The sequence below is a fragment of the Sander lucioperca genome, chromosome 14 (assembly GCF_008315115.2).
Source record: "Sander lucioperca isolate FBNREF2018 chromosome 14, SLUC_FBN_1.2, whole genome shotgun sequence".
Lineage (NCBI taxonomy): Eukaryota > Metazoa > Chordata > Actinopteri > Perciformes > Percidae > Sander > Sander lucioperca.
The window spans coordinates 20098652-20119063 of NC_050186.1; the positions used below are offsets into that span (position 1 = coordinate 20098652).

The following is a 20412-nucleotide window of genomic DNA, read 5'->3' on the forward strand; positions in this document are numbered from 1 at the left end:
CTGTGCTCACTGACCATATATACAGCAGGTCCAGCTGTTAAGTCCCTCCCCTCCTGAGGAACACCCTCCTCTACTCAGACTGTGAGGGAGTAACAGCCAGAGATCTCTTTGCACTGAGCTCAGGAATTCCTGCTGACTTCCTCAGAGAATGTCCATTGTGCTGTTAAACAATAACAAGCAGATTGATCCTTTCTTACTGTACTAAAGGTGTATAGATGTATTAAACTGACATTCATTTAACCAACCCTCAAAGAAAAATGTCTGTAAAATGTAAGTTGTAGAGATTATTCTGGTCAAACACAGGGGTCTTAAACCCTCTTTGTCTTTTATTGATGTACAGTAAAATATTTTTTCTTATAGATACTAAAAGTTAACAGCAATGCAGATGCTTATCTTTCATATCTAACCAACCAGGTTGAGACAAGCAGAGGCGGATGCACTGTGATTACAGAGAACTTTGTCTTTGTGTGTGAATTTCCCTCAGGTCTGGCAGGTTTTCAACTATGAATAACAGAAACTTAACAACTCAGGGGGAGGGGGGCGGAACTTTGTGTTCTCATTAAAAAATCAATAGCGTCACAGAACAGACAACCTGTAAAGAAAACATGTTATTATTTGCTTAAACCACATGCAGATACATTAGTCACATTGTGATGACTACACTGAAGTGTTTCATCGTTCAATAACTAATGTGCAGGTGGAAACATTTTGCCCAGGTGACAAAAGAATTCCACTCAAAGAATCAAGCAACACACAAAACGCTTCACTTCATATTATTTTTTAAAATAGCTCATTTGTAGTCTGGGAAAACCCTGACGAACTTCCGTCAAATTTGAGATTTGCTCTGCAAGTCAGTCTGGCCAAGACCCCATTCAAGCCCATTTCCAATTTTTCCAAATCGAGGCACCAATCACAACCGTTGAGACGGGCTTTACACGATGACGATAGCGCAGCGACGGCAAGCAGCTTTTTGTTTACATTCAACATGACGGCCACGGAAGCGCAGCAACCCGTTGATACTGTCGGTACACGATCCGTTCTGCCTGCACGATCCGTTCTGCACATGCGCAAAATGTTCGCGCATGCGCGGTTGTACGAGGATTTACGACACTGCACGATCTGTTCCACGCTTCCGGTCGACAGCCAAGCTAACGTTAGTTTAGCTAACAGCTAATTCGGCTAACTGCTAGCTGAGACAGCATGTAATAACTTTAAAAGACCCTCAAAATAAAACTTGAAAATAAACGTTGACATATATAACAGCTGTTACGTCAGTTCTACTTTACTTGTGCTCATTTAAAATACAATCACTCAATACTTGTCTTTATTGTTATTACTGTGAAGTCTTAATTTAGCTGTAGCCTGCTTTTCCCATTACGTTTGAGTTAACGTTATTTTAGACTGAATCTAGCTGTCAGCTAGCGGTTAGCCGAATTAGCTGTTAGCTAAACTAACGTTAGCTTCCCGGTGGAGGCTAGCCATAGGCTAGCGTGGAACAGATCGTGCAGGTCGTATGGATACGTAAAACAGTATTATCTTGCGCATGTGCAGAACGGATCGTGCAGGCAGAACGGATCGTGTACCGACAGATACCTGTTGATGCTGTCGCTTCTAGTTCACCCGGATCGTTGGTCTGATTGATTGAAGGACTATCCAATTGCACCCAGAGGCATTTGAGCGGCGTCCGTTGGTGATGTCAAAAGAAGTAATAGATTATGATCATAAACTTTTGGTTACCTGAGAAATGCTTCATAAAATGTCAAATCAAAGCCAATATGACTAAACCGAAAAATGTCAATGACAATCAAGTGATTAAATTACTCCCTGTGAGTAATTTATCTAGATTGCACAACATAATACCCAAGCCAATACATTTTGCTTTCCTCACCTAAGTCACAGTCTTTTGCATTTAACCTGCCTTCTCACATTAATCTCCCAGTTTCGTCAGATTTAGGGTGCGTGATGGCCACAAGCCTCTGGGGAAGGGAGGATTTGTGAAAAAAAAAACAAAAAAAAAGGGGGGGGGGGGGGGGTACATGTAGGAACTTGAGTGGCTTGGAACCAGATTAACAAATTAAGATTTCTTTTGTAGACTAAAAGGTGAAATGAGTGGATAACAATATTTGCTTTGGTAGCTAACATTTAAATATTTTCATATGCTTATAGAGAATAATGAACTGGATGGTTTTAATGATGAACCCATGCATTTTGTGATGTATTGAACACATGTCAACCAAAATAAATAAGCAAGATTCATAAATTACACAGCATGTTTTACTTTGTTGCCACTTACTTCAAACACCCCCAGTACCTACTGTATGTTGGCAGTGTTGGAATTATTTTGACCACATTTACTCTTGCCAACTTGTAGTTGTATCTTAGACTTGGGGGAAGGCATTCATATGTATTGAAATGTTGCAGCAAAGCTCGCCATGTCAGACTGAGCAACTCTTACTGGGGATTATAGCATGAATAGATCTTTTGGCTAGGCTAGCGCCATTGTCAGGTCAAAATGTAATTTCCCAAATACTTTATCTTTTGTGCTAATTAGGGAATGTTGGCATTCTAACACTCTGAGCTAAAATGGTGACCATGCTAAGCACTTTACTTGCTTAGCATCAGCATGTTAACATAGTCATTTTGAGCATGTTAACATGCTAGCGTTAGCATTTACCTCTAAGCACCACTGTGCCTAAGATCAGCTTCACAGAGCCCCTAACATTGCAGACTCTCAGTCTTGTTCCTTTGTTTAGTTGGATTATAAAGTAACTATAACTATAAGGAATATATCTGAGGTGAGGCCATTTGGCACCAACAGTGTTAGAGATTACTCTTGAGTGCTAGTTTCATGCATTGCAGATCATTGCAGGACATGGGTAAAAAGTACAAGCAGCTTCTTCAGTGCAACACTTGTCTTGTTAATCTAAATATTGATCTTTGATCTGCTCAAAAATGAATCCCATCTTATAGTAGCAATACAACAATGTAAAACTACCTAAAAAAAAGTCTTGCAATTTTAATCAAGTGAAATACAAGTGTTGGCAAAATATACTTAAGGCGACGATAATTTATATTTTTCTGATATTTTGGGTGGAAACCAAAAAAGTGCTAAAAGCAGAGTGGACATTAGACTTGAACACAAACAGTACTAAACTGAATCCTATAACATTGCTTTGTGTCTGCTGGCAGTGTAAATAGGCAACTGCTAACAATTTTGTCTATCATCTTAAGTATTTATTATTTAGAATTGTCTGTTTCAGGATAATATATTACATAATTAATATTGAAGCATTAAGAAATTTATGCAGCTAGCAATGTTGTAGCTCATCAGAGTGTAGCTACATAACTTTATATTTCTATTTTTTGTTTGGGCAGTTTCATCTGAAACAACGCATCATAAATTTAAATCTGATCATATGTTTAGGATGTAAAATCTTTATGCAAAGTAACTGTAGCTGTCACATATTAGTAAAAAGTGCAATATTGTTCAAATGCGGAGTATAAGTATAAAGTAGCATGAAACCAAAATGCTTAAGCAAAGTACAAATACCTTAAAACTGCACTTGAGTAAATGTGCGTTGTTACATTCCACCACTGGGCACTATTTAACTAAATTTCAAGATTAACTAATGATTTGTCTGTTTTATTCTCACTTTTAATCCTATGTACTTAAGCACAGCTTTTCTCTCATTATATGCTGTATAACATATGCTGTAACAATCATATACCATTTCCACACAAATAGGAACATGCTGTAGTATTTACTAATTGGTTTTGAATGAAACCATGAATAAATAAAAGTGCTTAGCCACACTTTATCTAAATGTGTGTGTATATTGATTTATATTACAGCTCCTCTGAACAAACCTGAATGCAGTGGTCCATGCCAGTGAACAATTTGTTTCTTTCACTTTTACTATTTTATTGCCAAATATCCTGCATACACCCAATGAACTCTAAAACACAGGTTTGGGCAGGTTGTTTGTTTCTCAGGCACAATCCACTCCACTTAGCATCACATAAAAAAAGAGGAAATATATAGCCAAAGTCATATTTTGTACATACCTTTGTTATCTGCATATTTTTGGACACTAATGTGTCAGCAGACAGTTCCCTATTTACATATTCAGCAGACATGGAGCAACATGAGCAGTTATTGGAGGTTAATGAATGTAAGACCAATATGTGCTCTAATTTTAGCTCTGTAGCTTTTTTGTCTCCAATAGCTTCAGTTTGTGCCTTTAGTGTATTGAAGTGCTTCTATTATGCTTTTTGGCATTTTCCCTTTCCTTTATTGTGTTATATATCATTTTTGTGCATGTAATAGGCTTCCAAAGTGAAAAAGCCCAAAGTCCACCCCAAAGGGACTTACCATCTCCAACAGAAAACACTGTTCACAAACTGCTCCAAACAGCTCTATTGTAGTCCAGCCTTTACTTCCGTGACGAACGTGCGTCACTTTGTAACACACATTATAATGTTCGCCTAGCTGCTAGCATGGCACGCCCTCATACTCTGCTTCTGACTGGGTAGCCGTGCTTACCTAGGTACTGCACATGTGCGACTCCAAATAAAGATGGAACCGAAGTAAGATGTCTCACTCTGTAGCTAAAATAGAGAGCTCAACACACAGGGTGAAAAGAGGAGCTGCAGAAATGTGCAGTACAACAAAAATATGTTTTTTTTTGAAAATTAAACCATGTAAACCTATTCTGATATAACCTCTAAATACAATTATGAACCTGAAAATGAGTATAATATGAGCACTTTAACATTTCTTTCGAGTAATAGACCTAAGTCTCAGTTTCTCTTAAAAACAAATACCTGGCCATTTAACAAACCTTACCTGTTTCCCAAGTTGCAAATCTTCTTCTCTATCTAGGTAGCCAGAAATTAAATGTTTTCCTCCACAAGAAAAATGAAAAAAATGTAAAAAGAATTTATGAAAATATAAAATAATAGGAAGGTTAACTGTTAATAAAAGGATTCCATTTTGGTTTACATCATACAAATTGACATATGTAGTTTCTGACCACCACATTTGCTTGGATTAAAAAAAACGAAGTCGCAACTTGGGAAAGGAGTTTTTTGTGCAACAAATGGATTTTTTTTTTTTTTATCAACATGGTTAGAAGAGCCTTTTTTTGTTCTTTAGCTGCAAGATATTCAGTTTTCTTCAACTAGTCACTATCATTGTCTGCTGTTTGGTGCTGGGTAATGTACAGTGGGTTTGAGAGGAGTATATGCAGTCTAGAAAACCAAAACAAAAGCTAAAAGAGGCTAAAATCTTCTATAGAGCTAATGGTAACTGAAGGGTTGGGTGTCACTTCTCTGTGGTTTCTTCACTGTGACAGATCCCTTTTGCATTACGCGTTCACATTACACATGCTAAAATAGAAAATATTGATTGGCTCTTTGCAATTTAGAATAGATTAGAATACAACTTTATTGTCATGACAATGTCGGAAAATCACTGGATGAATAGATGCAGAATCAGGAGGTAACCTTAGTAATTATTGCTTTTTAGCAGAACTCCAAAGTATTTTGGCAGCCAACTGAACCAATTTTGGGGTTTATGGAAGCTGCACCAACCTGATTTTAGAAGCGAATAACAAAACAGACCATGCCTTCTTTCTGCGTCGATTTAGGCTGGTGTGAAAATGGGCAGAGCTCTCCAATTTCATAATGAGAGAAACAGCTTTTACTTTAAAACGACAGGGATGTTAAATGCTAAACAAATAAAACTCCCTATTGTGCAAAAGAGAGGCCCAATTCCAACTAAGATAGATAAGTATTTTGAAAGCCACGCTTTTCATTTCAGTGTACTCTACATAACCCCCCTCATATGTCTGTTGTTGCCCACTTATCAGCAGAAGATTTTTTCCTTTAGCTATCCACATTGTTGAAGCTCTTGCAGGATATTGCTCAGTCTATTTCCAGTCTGCGTAAAACACATGCACTAGGTCAGGAATGTTTTTCAATTGTCCGTTCTTGCCAGCACCACGCCCAGGTCACTCTGCTCTGACAGCCCCTGGCTGCTTCACCTCACTAATATCTGTCCACTTTTCTTTAGAAGCATCGAAAAGTAAATTGCCAAGATTATGTGCTTTTGTTCTGATTATTTAAATTCCTAAAGACTCTCTGTTGACAACATACTTTCCTTACCAAGCCCTCCACTGCTTTTATGTAAATCCTATCTATTACCTAATCCTTGTCCCAACTGTCACTTTAATTCTAAACCCAATTCCTTATCTGAAACTCACCCCTTGAAGAAGAACCAGTTGAGATCTGGCTGACAAAACAGCACATACTGTAGCAAATCACAATGACAAATTACACATATTGCACATTATAAATAACCAGTAATAAGAACACCATGAAGCTATCGCACAACTCGTGAGTCTCAGGCAACATTATTCAAAATGTTAATTGAGGTAGGCAAAAATTAGTTTTTAACACTTTACACGTTGCCTGGATTAAAGGGTTTCAACACATGTTCTGCATTCCAGGACCACACTGGACAGGTTATCTCAGGCACACCCAGCCTTTCTCTTCACATGCATCAACAGTAAACAAAAGTCCTGACAGCTTCCCTACTGACTGTGCACCCTAACAGCTTCCTGCTTAATTAAAAAAAACATGTCAAACGGGCTGTGACTGTGATAGAATGAATATAAAACTAATCATCAACATCTACATTTATCTACTTAATCTTTATTCAATAGTCTGCCTTCATCAATGCGACCCCACCCTGATGGAGGCAACATAGCTGAAGACATTAAAGCATGGTGTACTGGAGAACAGTTGTGTGACATATTTAAAATACTGATTTAGGTTGTTTAATATACTGTACATGTGAAGCTGTTCCTGTCCCGCAGGTATCCCCAATGAAACCTTCTTATTAATGCTTTGTCATAATAATACAAGCAATTAAAACACAATAAAAAAAGAAGTAGGATTGGAAAAGGGAATTCTGAGGCTGGTGTGTAGTTGCAACACATTCTCACTCCCATCGCATAAAATATGGAAGCTTGGTCAGGTGCCTTTGGTGTTGTTATTAACGCTAAAAGTCTCCTTTAATTTAATTAAGTTTTTAGCCAAAACATACAATAACACTGGATTTCACAAGTGTTGTCACGGGTTGCACTGATTCAAGAGAGCAGAGACAACCAAAGTTTCTGTGGAACAGTATACATGACAATCATTGTTAACTCCACATCAACTGTCACTACAGCAGACTCTCAGCACTCAGCACTCAGCACTATCATCTCATGTTGGCAAAAGCTGCAGAAAGGAGGGAGGAGATTCTAAGGAAAAACATCACTTGTAGTTTTGAACTTGTAGTTGCCTGCTTCTTTTAGGCGTGTAAAAATCATTAGTAAGATGTCAAGCCCTCATCTGGCACATTTCTATGGAATTTAATACAAGCTGCAAATTGCATTGCATTATAGGAGGGATCTGACAATGTCTCCTGATGTTTGGCAGTGGTGGAAAGTAACAATACATTTACTCAAGTGCTTTTCTAAGTACAAATTTGAGGTACTTAATTTTTGCTATACTCCACCTTTTCTCCATACAGTTAAAGATATATTGTACTTTTCACTTTGCTGGTTTTATTTACGATAACAGCTATAGTTTCTACTTAGCAGATTAAGTAGATTAAGAGGAATTACACAATGAATCTGTTTTTTTTGGGCGCCTGGTGAGCTCACCTGGTGGAGCGGGCGCCCATATGTAGAGGTTTACTCCTTGGTTTGGCTCTGACCTGCAGCCCTTTGCTTCATGTCATTCCCCCTCTCTCTCCCCTTTTAAGTATAAGCTGTCCTATAGAAATAAAGGCCTAAAATGCCCACAAAATAATCTTTTTTTTTTTTCACGCTTACTTATTATCAGATAGATTCTTGTTGCCATGTTAATTCCGTTGATTCTTTCATGCTGCTCACATGTTAATGCCTTCACTTTTAAAAATCCAAGACTATAACAATGACGGGCCATTTTCTGCACAATGAGTTCTTTTACTTTTGCTACTTTAAGTACATTTTATTGACAATACTAAAGGAAAGGAAAAACTTTATTGACTTTATGGGTAGACAGGAGTTTGTGAGGACTAAAGCTGTGCCTGGCTCAACCTTTGCAGAAATACATATTGGGAGTATTACAGTAGCTTCAGCCATCTGTAAAATCCAAAAGAGCTCCTCTAAGCTGCTCATGTGTTATTACAGTTACATAACTGGCTAACATTGTAGCCTGAAGTTTTCACAGAACTGCTTGCACAAGCCAGACAAGTCTTGAAGACCCCTGTCTTTGCTATTTTTTCACTCACATAACGTATTGCACAAACTACTAAGAGCGATGACAGAGGTCCTCTTACAGTGTTTAGGGCTGAGGCAGGTAAGGCAGGTGTTGATGCTTTTATCACCTGCTTCAAAAAAAGCAGTATAGTTAGCAGCGTTGAAATCTGGAACTTGTTCTGCAGACGTACATTCATACAAGCACCAGTGTTGACTTGCTGTATGTTGTATTTAGTCTGTGCTGACTGATGGGCATTCTTTTCTTTGTCCTCCTATTTTTTACTTCTATTCTAATCCCCAAAGTTTTGTGGTGAAATATCTTAACACTTCATTGCTGCAAACTCAAGTGGGTAATCACAAGTAGGTACGTGGGTAAGACTCACCTGCATCAAGTGCAGGTGAGTCTGTGATTTGACATTCATGGTCCCCAGCTGATTTATACTACTGACTTTGGTAAAACCTTGACTTTTACTCTAGCGCCACCATGAGATTGACAGTGGTCGTTTTGAGTGAAATGTCTGCGCAACTATTGGTTGGATTGCCTTCAAAATTCAGTACAGATGTTCATATCCCCTTCAGGATAAATTACTCTTGGGATTCCCTGACCTTTCATCTAGCGTCATCATCAAAACTCTTTGTCCAATTCTTTATTCATGACCAAATACCTGCAAAACTAATAACATACCCATTAGCCTCAGCTGTACTTTGTGTTCAGTGTTAATTAGTAGGTCTAATTTATATTACTTACTTATATTTTATTATGTTATATTTTATTCCTTATCTTAACTTTCAAAACTATGTGTTTAGATTGTCATTTTGTTGTTACTTTTTTGCATTTGGAGGGAGCCTAAGACCTAAGGTTTTCATTGCTAGCGACTGCTTCCCTGATTTTTGTGCACATGATAAAAAATAGTGCCTGAAATGGACCTTGAAATGTTAGCTAACATGCCTAACTAAGACAGTGAGCATAGTAAACATTATACCTGCTAAGTATCAGCATGTTAGCATTGTCACAGTTAGCATGTTCGCATACTGACATACTAGCTTTTAGGTCAAATCACCAATGTGCACAGCCTCACAGAGCTGCTACTGTAGCATGGCAGTTCACTCTGGCTTTATGTTTTCTCACACCTGACTCGTGTTTTTCTTGTGGCCCTTCAGACTGATGAAGTTTCTGAAAGTGATGACAGCGTCTACTAAAACCAGTAAAGATGTCTCCACTGTGGCTTAACCAGGGATGAAAAGGGATAGAGACAGGAAGACAAAGACACAGGGAGAGAGCTGAAGTGATTCATTTGGTCGAAGTATTCCCAGGAATCCAGAAGCCCACGCATAGACGCACAAACAATGCTCACCTCCTGGCAGCTGCACTTCAGTGAACTCCTTAAAGTTGCTGATGCCAACATTAATTAGTTTGGTCCAGTGGTGGAAGGCAACTAAGTACATTTACTCAAGTACTGTACTTAAGTACAGATTTGAGGTACTTGTTCTTACTTGAGTCTTTTCATGCCACTTTCTACTTCTACTCCACTACATTTCAGAGACAAATATTGTACTTTTTACTCCACTACATTAATCTGACAGGTTTATTACTTGTTACTTTACAAATTAAGATTTTTGCACAAAACACATGTAGTTTATAAAATACAATGTTTTATTATAATTTAAAACTACCCAACAATATAACAGCCTACAAGTCCAGCTGAAATGTTTAGCTGATTAAACACTAAGTTGATTGACAGAACTGTTTACATCATTTCCAATTTCTAAAATGTGAAGATGTTTCTGCATTAGTACTTTAATAACATTTTCATGGTGATACTTACTTACTTGTACTTAAGTAACATTTTCAATGCAGAACTTTTACTTCTAACAGAGTATTTTTTACAGTGTGGTATTAGTAGGCTACTTTTACTCAAGTAAAGGATCTAAATACTTCTTCCACCACTGGTCTGGGGAAAATCCCACCAGCATGGAGAAGCCAAAGGGGTGCGGTGTCACACTGTTCGCCTCCTTCTGGCATCCTTCCTAAAGCTCCAACACTCCAGTGACAAATATCAGTAATGAACCAGCTCAGTGGTACTCTGTAACATCTGCTCTATATACACATTTGTGTTATTACCAGGGGTGGAAGAAGTAATAAGATCTTTTACTCAAGTAAAAGTACCAATACAACAATGTAAAAGTACTCCACTAGAAGTAAAGGTCTTGCATTCACAATCCTACTTAAGTAAAGTACACAAGTATTATCAGCTAAATGTACTTAAAAGTATTTGTTCTGCAGAAAATTGGCCCAGTGACTGATATTGTTATTATTAGATTGATAACATTGATGCATTAAGCAGCATTTTACTGTTTTAGCTTTAATTACTTTATATACTATTAGGTAGATTCATCCAGTTGTTGCCAACAGAGGGGTTGGGCTCCCTCCAAAGTAGTTTTTCTTCAGTCATGACTTTTTTGGTGAAATACTTGAGAGCTTCAGACATTTATTTAAATTAAACAATTTGAGGAGTTTAGAGGGGAAATGTCTCTTTGGTGGAACTGCTAACAATGCATGGTCAAAAGCCAAAAAGGTTAGGAACCACTGTGTTAAAGTATAACAATGTACTGCACTTTATAAGCATATAATATCTTGTAAAATATTAAGCTGTAAAGTATCTTTGAACTAAGGTTGTTAAATAAATATAGTTGAGTAAAAAGTATAAAGTAGTAGCATACAATGAAAATACTTAAGTCAATTAACAGAACCCTAAAATTGTACTTAACTACAATACTTATGTAAATCTGTTTAGTTACATTGCACCACTGGTGATTACAGGGTTTGATAAGTTCTTCCCAGTGTTTTAATATCAGTGGGGATTTGATGCTAGACCCCTCTTGATTTTTGCATGACAGATCGTAAATGTTTAAAGTAAAAACTACATTAAAAAAATACACCAAATTTATACTTTAAGTTAATCGTTCACAGGTGGAGCAGTTAGGATTGGTGGAAGGAATGTGAGCTCACACTGCCTATCAGCCAGTGAAGGTATGTTAAAAGTATTTGGGACAGGAACTCAAAGTGTGCCTCCTCCCACTGGTGGACATTTTACAAAATGCACATACTCAAAATGAGTATGTGCATTTAATGTGATGTTGAAAGCATAAAAGAAGACAAGGGGAAATGTACTAACTATGAAACCAAATCCCATAATATATTATCTTAAAATGTCATTAATTTACACATTAATAATGATGTAACTAATGGTTTTTGCCTTGCCTTTGTGATTAAATCCCTGAACTGTTACTGTCTCCATTTGGGTTCTGTTCCTTCTTGCCTTGCATGAACCCTTGTGACAAAAAGCAAAAAGGAGATAGATTTGAAAAAATAAACCAAACTTTTAATATAAAACTCAATGCCAACTAAAAATGGCCTATCAACTCTTGTGTAAGTACACTGAACAAATGTTGCACTGCAGAGTGCTCATTTATAAACATATTTTTAATAAGCACTGATTATATAAGGACATTTGCAATTTAATTTATTACAAATTCTAAAACTAGAAATACAAAAATCAGCTAGCTTATTTTATCAACAATTCTATGCACATATCTTTTATCACTATATTAAGAACAACAGTGTGCAGAAACATTCATGCAATCTGAACAGGTTGTGAATCCATAGTAATGTGTTCTTTGGTACAAAACAACAGGGCTTGGCCAGCAGCTTGGCCAACAAACTGCAGAACACCTGGAGGAAATAGCCCAGGTCTTATAATCTAGTCCCCCTATTATCTTGCTCACTGTGCTTTAATTCAGCAAATCTATGACTTGCTCAGTGTGCTTGGACACAGGAGGCTCTGGGTGCTGCCTTAACATCAGCTCCTCCTGGAAGAGTTCTGGGGGTGGCTGAAGGGTGAAGAAGACCGGCCTGCAATCCTGACATATTGAACAAATGCATACATTTTTATTAGGTCATCGCAGCAGTTTATTTTACTTTACAGCTGGCCTACAGTATTCAAAGAGGAGCGGCCACTTACAGCAGGAGGTCCAGGCTCTGGTGGAGGCGGGTAATGCTCAGCATGCGACTGAAAGTGGGGGAACATCAGGGGTCCACGGAGGCCGTCACTGAAAAGCCTAGCAGGCACGGGTGGCAACCATGGCATGTTGAACAGGAGGTTCGGACACGGTGCGTAGCTGCTGGGGTAATGACCTGACACCGTAAATGGGAAGTGAAGAACAGGCAGAGGTGCAGTCTGGCCAAATTCACCGAAGTAAGGGGCATCTGGAAAGAAAGGTAAGACATAAGTTTTTATTAATTTTAGACTGGTGTGCATCTCATTCTTTTAGGAGGTTTCTCCATATCCATTCAAGCAGGGTTCAACGTTAAGGTATTTTTTCACTTGCCCGGTTGGAAAGTGAAAAAAATATACTTGCCCAAAGTCAATTTTTACTGGGCCCAATGACCTGTTTTACCTGCACCGGCCCATCAGGCAACCCTTATGTTGAACCCTGTATTCAAGCCATAATTCCTGATCTAAAATTTCAAGAATACACAATAACATTACAAGGGCTGCAACTAATTATTTCAGAATTTCAGAATTTTCCATTGCTATGTCAATTAATCAACTGATTAATATGAACTGCTACCCGACCCCGGATAAGCAGACGAAGATGGATGGATGGATTAATGTGAACTGAAAATAGTGAGGAAAAAATACTATCAAAGTTTCTCAGAGCTCATGGTGACTCTTCAAATTGCTTGTTTTGCCGACCATAGTCCAAAACTCTAAAATATTTATTTAACTGTCATGTGGAAGAAGTATTTAGATCCTTCACTTAAGTAAAAGTAGCAATACCACATTGTGAAAATACTCCACTACGAGTAAAAGTTTTGCATTTAAAAGTGTGTAAGTATTACCAGCAAAATTTACTTTTAAAGTCTACTTGTGTACTACTTGTACTACTAGTATTTAAAGTAAATTCTGCAAACAAAAAGATGGTCCCTGTCAGTGTTTTACTTTTATATATGATGTTTATGGATTAATAATACTTTATAAGTACAAGTACTTGAGTAACTGTTAGTTAGATTCCACAATATGACCAAGAAAAGCAGCACATCCTCACATTCAAGAAGTGATAACCAGAGAATGTTGTCTTTTTTGATTGAAAAATGAATGAAACTATAAATTGATTTATCTTACTGTAGCTGCTGATTCATTTTTGGTTGACAGCCTAATTGATTACTTAACTAATTGTTTCAGCTCTAAACACATTTTAATTATATTGCTTTTTTCAACCTAATTTACTCCTATCTTGTGGTAATGATGAATATTATTTTTTTATCCTGTATTAGTTATAGGCCTATCTGTAATTATTGCACAGAGATAATTATTATCATTTGCCTGCTATAAAGTATTTATATGTAATACTATCTAAATGAATGTGATATACCGGTGTGTATTAATGGTGCTTTTTACAACAACAAAGAAAAAAAAAAGAGAGACTTCATTCGCCCTCGTCTTTCGCGCCACATCCCTCCCCCATTGTTTGCCTGGGCAGCTTGCTCCACGCGCGCTGTTCAGTTCGACCGAGCTGCAGGTGTTCCATACATGGCCGTTGATGACATCAGCCCCATCGACCATTCTGTTTTCTTTTAAATAAACTCATCTCATGCTTTATGGACGATCTTCTCTAATTTTCAACTCACATTTCAAAAAACCTTTCATGTTTATCGTTTTACTCACATCCCAGCTCATAACTATAGGCAAAATATCATTTATGGTATAACTTGCTTGTCAGCCATTTTAATTTTCTAAAATGTTTTTGGTGCTCTAACGTTAAGTGGTCATTGTTTTGTTATTTTAGGAAGTTAGCTAGCTAGTTAAGCTGTTGTTCTGCTTAATGTAAGTAACTAAGGTGAATATCTTACAGTAAAACAATTGTAACGTTAGCTTTGGCCCACATTGTAAACACATTAACGTACAGTTAACTAGCTAGCTAACTGATGAGGATAAAATAACTTACTAAAAGGTGTAACGTTACATGGCCTTTCCTCACTGGAAGGGAAGGGCAGCCCCTTTCCGATGTCCAAACCAGTCACATTCTCTCCTCTCGCGGCAGGTCTGATCCTGAGATCGAGAGGGCTCCACACCGTGGCGGCTCGCTCCGGAGCCCCATCCGATGGAAGACACATCACTCCAGACGTGGCCGACGGACGAGCGCTACAGGTCCCATCAGCCGCTGGTTTCACCACGCTAACAGTAACACCGGTGTGGACACGGGATCGCTGCTCTTTAATTTCGGGGTTATCTTTCTTCGGATTTCGCTGGAGGGCCGTGATCCGAGTCCGCTGTGTGATGAGATGGCACTTCCAGCATTCACATTTGAGAAAAGGACAGTACTTCATATGGCCCTTCTTCGGGACGAGGATCCCATGGTGTCGGCACCGGGTGCATTTCGGCTGTCGTGCAAGTGTCTCATGTTCTTTGGAGGACATGTTACCTGCCGGACCGGTTGTTTGTAAAAGTAAGAGCCCCCGTTCCCACACTTTTGGGGACTTATGACCCAGTCTGAACTTTGTGTAAAATGTATAATTTTTCATGCGTGAGAAACACTATTGGCCCATGGCCAGAGACCTAAAGACCAATGAGAGACCACAAGCCCTTTTACTTTGTTGCTGTGCAGATAGGTCTGACCCGAGTGATAGAGAAAGACATATCTCTATGGCTCTGGGTCTGACGCCACAGATGCTGGTCAGACCACAGTCTATGGTCTGACCAGCATCTGTGGCGTTACAGCATGGTAAAATCAGTTCATATTGGCTCTGTCGTGTTATCTTTAGGCTATATGTAGTCGAAAAAAAAGATAGCTGATTGCATCAAGTGTAGCCTGCTATGTTAACCTTTTATAGATCAACATGTATGCGCACATTATGCCTATATGAACGAACTATAGTTTAAGCACAACGAGAATAGGCTACGAATTAAAGTGTCATGCAAAAAATGCCTGAAAAAAGACACACAACAAAGCCACACAACACACTAGAACTAAATGACATTTTAATGGAATACTAGGCCTATTATTACTTTTGTGACATACTATGACATTTATTAATTTTTTACGACATATTATACTATGACTTTTTAGTAGTTTTTTTGTGACATATATATGCTATGACATTCTTATGACTTTTTTATGACGGACTTTACAATTACATTTTTGTGACATACTATGACCTTACTTATTTGTGTTTACTATACTATTAACATTACGCTGCTATTACTGCTGTTTCACTGCTACTACTGTTTTCTGGTACTGCTTTTGTAAATTGGTTTGTTTTTAACTACAACAAGAAAAGCCATGCAAAATTTTATTGTAGCCTTCCTGAGTAAAATAACAATAAAGATCATTCTAAATAAGCAAGGTTTGTTTCATGTCTACCATCATTTCACCCACAGCTATCTCAGCTAAAACCGTGCATAGCCTATGCCTCGTCTGAAGTATGAATAGGTGCCCACATTCTACCAAAGCATCCGCTGCTTTATTGTCATTTTAATATAAACGGGAACATCATTTACAAAAGGAAATTTATATTGAAGAAGACATGAAAGTAGCGATTGAGGCCATAAACTGATTATGAAAATGTCTAGTAAGGTAATTAATCAAGTGAGAAGTAAGGTAATTTTCCGATGAACTTTTATAGAAACAGACTTCTTTTTGCAACCAGTGGAGTTGGTTTCACCTTTCAGGCCTCGAAGCATCCATTATTTTAACAGTCTATGGTTCCCATTCCGTCTATCTGAATTGTGTTGCATTTATACAGTGGTCCAAGAAAAAAAAAAATGCAGGATGTGATGGATGGATCAGTCAGCAGAAGACACTCCCCAGGCTGAACCCACCACTCCAGTCAGTCAAAGAGAGGCACCCATAGGTTGAGGACAGCACACACTCCCACAAAAACACAGAAAAAATCTAGACACATGTCAAAATTCTGCCAGGGCCGTAACAATGCCATAAAAATGTAACACTATACTGTATGTAACAAAAATGTCACAGTACAATATACTATGTCATAGAAATGCCATTAAAAACTTATTATAGTACAGTATGTTATGAAAATGTAATAATGCAACTGTACTAATGTCATTCCTCTTCCTCTCAGACCTCAGACTTCCGATTTAACTGTCACCTCCAAAAGTTTTCTGATGTTGAATGGCATGGATGCACTAACAACGACAACAAGGAGGAGTACAAAGGACTGATAGCTTCATCACATGGTAAAACAATCATCTGAATTTTAGCAAGACCAAAGAGCTGGTGGTGGACTACCAGAGGAAAAGGAGCCCCTCTGTCCCCTTTTACCATTCAGGGGAAGTGGAGAGGGTGGACTCACACAGGTACCTTGGAGTCCATATCAACCAAACAACTGGACTGGTCACATAACACTAACGCCCTCTTTAGGAAGGGACCGAGCAGACTGTTCTTCCCGAGGAGACTCAGCTCCTTCAGTGTGTGCAACAGGGTCCTGAAGATCTTTTATCAGTCTGTTATAGCCAGTGCACTGTTCTTTGCTGTGGTGTTATACTGCTATACTATACTATATCATGTTATCATATTATAGTGGTAGTATTATGTTAATACTATTACATTGCACCTATACTATATCTTACACCTCATACTACACCACCAGTATTACATGTTTTACTGTCTCACCACATCATGTACTACAATACTGTATATTCTAGACTCACTGCTATTAAGCATATCATACATGTCTTGTGCTGCAGCAACACCTGCTTTTCCTCTCTGGGATCAATAGACGTTATCTTATCTTGAAAAAGTCATACTATAGTATTTCAAAAACATGTAATAGTATATAGTATGTCATATAAAAACATGAAAATACCTGATTTAGTATGTCGTAAAAAAGTCATTGTATAGTATGTTATAAAAAGTCAGTATAGTTTGTCAAAAAGAGTCACAATAAAATCATAGTATAGTATAGTATATACAGTATAGTAGTATATAGTATAGTATTTCGAAATAAGTCATAGTATGTTAAAAAAAAGTCATAAAAAGTCATTGTATAGTATGTCGAAAAACATAGTATAGTATGTTGAAAAAGGTAATAAAAAAGTCATAGTATAATATATGGACAAAAGTATAGCATGCCATAAGAAGTCATAGTATAGTATGTCAAAAATAGTCATAGAATAGTATATGTACGTATATATATATATATATATATATATATATATATATATATATATATATATATATATATATGGGGGTTGGAGTTCGGTTGGAAACTGGAGGGTTTCCGTACTGACCAAAGTATGGAGCGTGGATTGGTAGCTGGAGATGTGCAAGTTCACCTCCTGGGCAATGCCGAGGTGCCCTTGAGCATGGGACCGAACACCCAACTGCTCGGGTCGCTCATCTGAGGAAGAAACCCCCTTACTCTAGCATCTCTCCATTAGTGTGTATAGCATGTATAGGTCCTGAGCATGTGTGTGAAAAAATGTGAATTTCCCCTCGCAGGATAAATAAAGGCATGTCTTCTTCTTCTTTTCTTCTATATAGAAAAAAGTCATAGTATGCTATGTTGAAAGAAGTCATAGCATAGAATGTTGAAAAAAAATTCATGAAAAGTCATTGTATATTATGTCATAAAAAAGTCATAGCTAAGTCATAGTATAGTATGTCCCAACCAAACCTGTCTTCTAACAGATTGAGCTATGAAATTAGTCATAGTATAGTACCTTGAACTAAATCTAAAAAAAGTAATAAAAAGGTCATAATATAGTATGTTAAAAAAATCATTAAAAGTCATAGTATAGTATGTTAAAAAAGTCAAAGTAAAGTAAGTTGAAAAAAGGTATAAAAAAGTCATAGTATAGTATGTTAAAAAAACAAAAAGTCATAGTAAAGTCTGTTGAAAAAAGTCATGAAAAGTTATAGTATAGTATGTCAAAAAAAGTAATAAAAAAGTCAGAGTATAGTATGTTTTAAAAAATCATAGAAAGTCATAGTATAGTATGTCGAAAAAAAGTCTTAAAAAGTCATAGTATAGTAAGTCGAAAAAATTCATAAAAAAGTCATAATATAGTATATTAAAAAAATCATAAAAAGTCATAGTATAGTATGTTAAAAAATCATAAAAAGTCATAGTATAGTATGTTAAAAAATCATAAAAAGTCACGGTCTAATATGTTGAAAAAAGTCATACTATTATGTCTGGAAAAGTCAAAGTAAAGTAAGTTGAAAAAAGGTATAAAAAAGTCAAAGTTAAAAAAAAAAAAAAATCATAGTATAGTCTGTCGAAAAAAGTCATGAAAAGTTATAGTATAGTATGTCAAAAAAAGTAATAAATAAGTCATAGTATATTATGTTGAAAAAAGTCATAGTATAGTATGTCGAAAAAAGTAATATCAAAGTCAGAGTATGATATGTTAAAAAAAACTTAAAAAGTCAGTATAGTATGTCGAAAGAAGTCATGGTACAGTATGTAATAAAAAGTCATAGTATAGTAAATCATAAAAAGTCATAAAAAAGTCATAGTATAGTATGTCGAAAAGAGTCAAAGTATAGTATGTCAAAAAAAGTAATTTCAAAGTCAGAGTATAGTATGTTAAAACAAATCATAAAAAGTCATAATATAGAATGTTGGAAAAATAATAAAAAAGTCAGAGTATAGTATGTCAAAAAAACATAAAAGTCATAGTATAATATGTCGAAAAAAATCATATAAAGTCATAGTATAGTAAGTCGAATAAAGTAATAAATAAGTCATAGTATATTATGTCGAAAAAAAGTCATTGTATAGTATGTCGAAAAAAGTAATAAATAAGTCATAGTATATTATGTTGAAAAAAGTCATAGTGTAGAATGTTAAAAAAGTCACAAAAAATCATAGTATAGTAAATCATAAAAAGTCATAAAAAAGTCATAGTATAGTATGTCGAAAAGAGTCATAGTATAGTATGTCGAAAAAAGTAATAAATAAGTCATGGTATAGTATGTCGAAAGAAATCATAAATAAGTCATAGTGTTACGGTTTGGGACATTTCTGTTACCCGTTTGTTCATTTTTGTTTTCTGTATTGTTCATTTGTGTATGTTCTGTTGTATATTTTATTCTGTATAGTTATGCCCCTGTTTTGTAGGTTTCCTGTTCTTGTGTTTATTCTGAATTGTGTATGTTGTGTTATTTCTGTGTTCTCTGTCCTCCCTTGTGTTTAGTGTTGTGTCAAGTTTCTGTGTTTATTTGATGTCATGTTTTCTGTCTGTTCCTGTTTCCTGTTTTATTTTGATAGTCTGTTTTCTGTCTTGTCATGTTTAGTTTTACTCTCTGTGTTTCCCGCCCTTGTCTGATTGTCCTGCCACGCCCTGATGTGTGTCACCTGTTGTCTCACCTGTTCTTGGTTTGCTCGTTTCCTAGTGTATTTAGCCTCTGTGTTTCCCCTTGTCCTTTGTCAGAGTGTTTTGTGTCTTCGCCCTGTCAGTATGTGTCCTCCTGCCGTGAGTGTCTGTTCCTCGTACTTCTTGTTTGGTATTCAGTCAGTTTATTTCAGCCTTGTGCTTTTTTTGCATTTTTCCCTGGTGTTTTCCAGTCACTGTAATGCCGTTTTTTGTTGAAATAAATCCTCGTGTTCTACCCTCTGCCTGCCTGCCTACCTCTCTCTGCGTTTGGGTCCACTATTCTCTGCCTCCACGTAACATCATAGTATATTATGTTGAAAAAAGTCATACTATAATATGTCGAAAAAAAATCATAAAAAGTCATAGTATGTCCTATAAAGTCATAAAAAGTCATAGTATAGTAAGTCGAATAAAGTAATAAATAAGTCATAGTATATTATGTTGAAAGAATTAATAAATAAGTTATAGTATATTATGTTGAAAAAATCATAGTATAGAATGTTAAAAAAATCATAAAAAGTCATAGTATAGTATGTCGAAAAAAGTCTTAAAAAGTCATAGTATAGTAAGTCGAATAAAGTCATAAAAAAGTCTGAGTATGGTATATTAAAAAAAAATCATAAAAAGTCATAGTATAGTATGTCGAAAGAAGTCATAGTATAGTATGTTGAAAAAAGTCACAAATAATCATAGTATAGTAAATCATAAGAAGTCAT

The 20412-nt window shown here is 36.6% G+C and overlaps 1 protein-coding gene across 1 annotated transcript; it reads right to left on the bottom strand.

The window, feature by feature from the left end:
* Nucleotides 1-11652: 11652 nt before the first annotated feature.
* LOC116047154 (doublesex- and mab-3-related transcription factor B1-like) lies at nt 11653-14964 on the bottom strand. The gene is made up of 3 exons (XM_031295722.2): nt 14301-14964; nt 12314-12558; nt 11653-12212 (listed from the first exon to the last, which is right to left on the bottom strand). The coding sequence occupies exons 1-3, from the start codon at nt 14875-14877 to the stop codon at nt 12084-12086; spliced, it is 951 nt and encodes a 316-aa protein (XP_031151582.1). The 5' UTR covers nt 14878-14964; the 3' UTR covers nt 11653-12083.
* Nucleotides 14965-20412: the final 5448 nt, after the last annotated feature.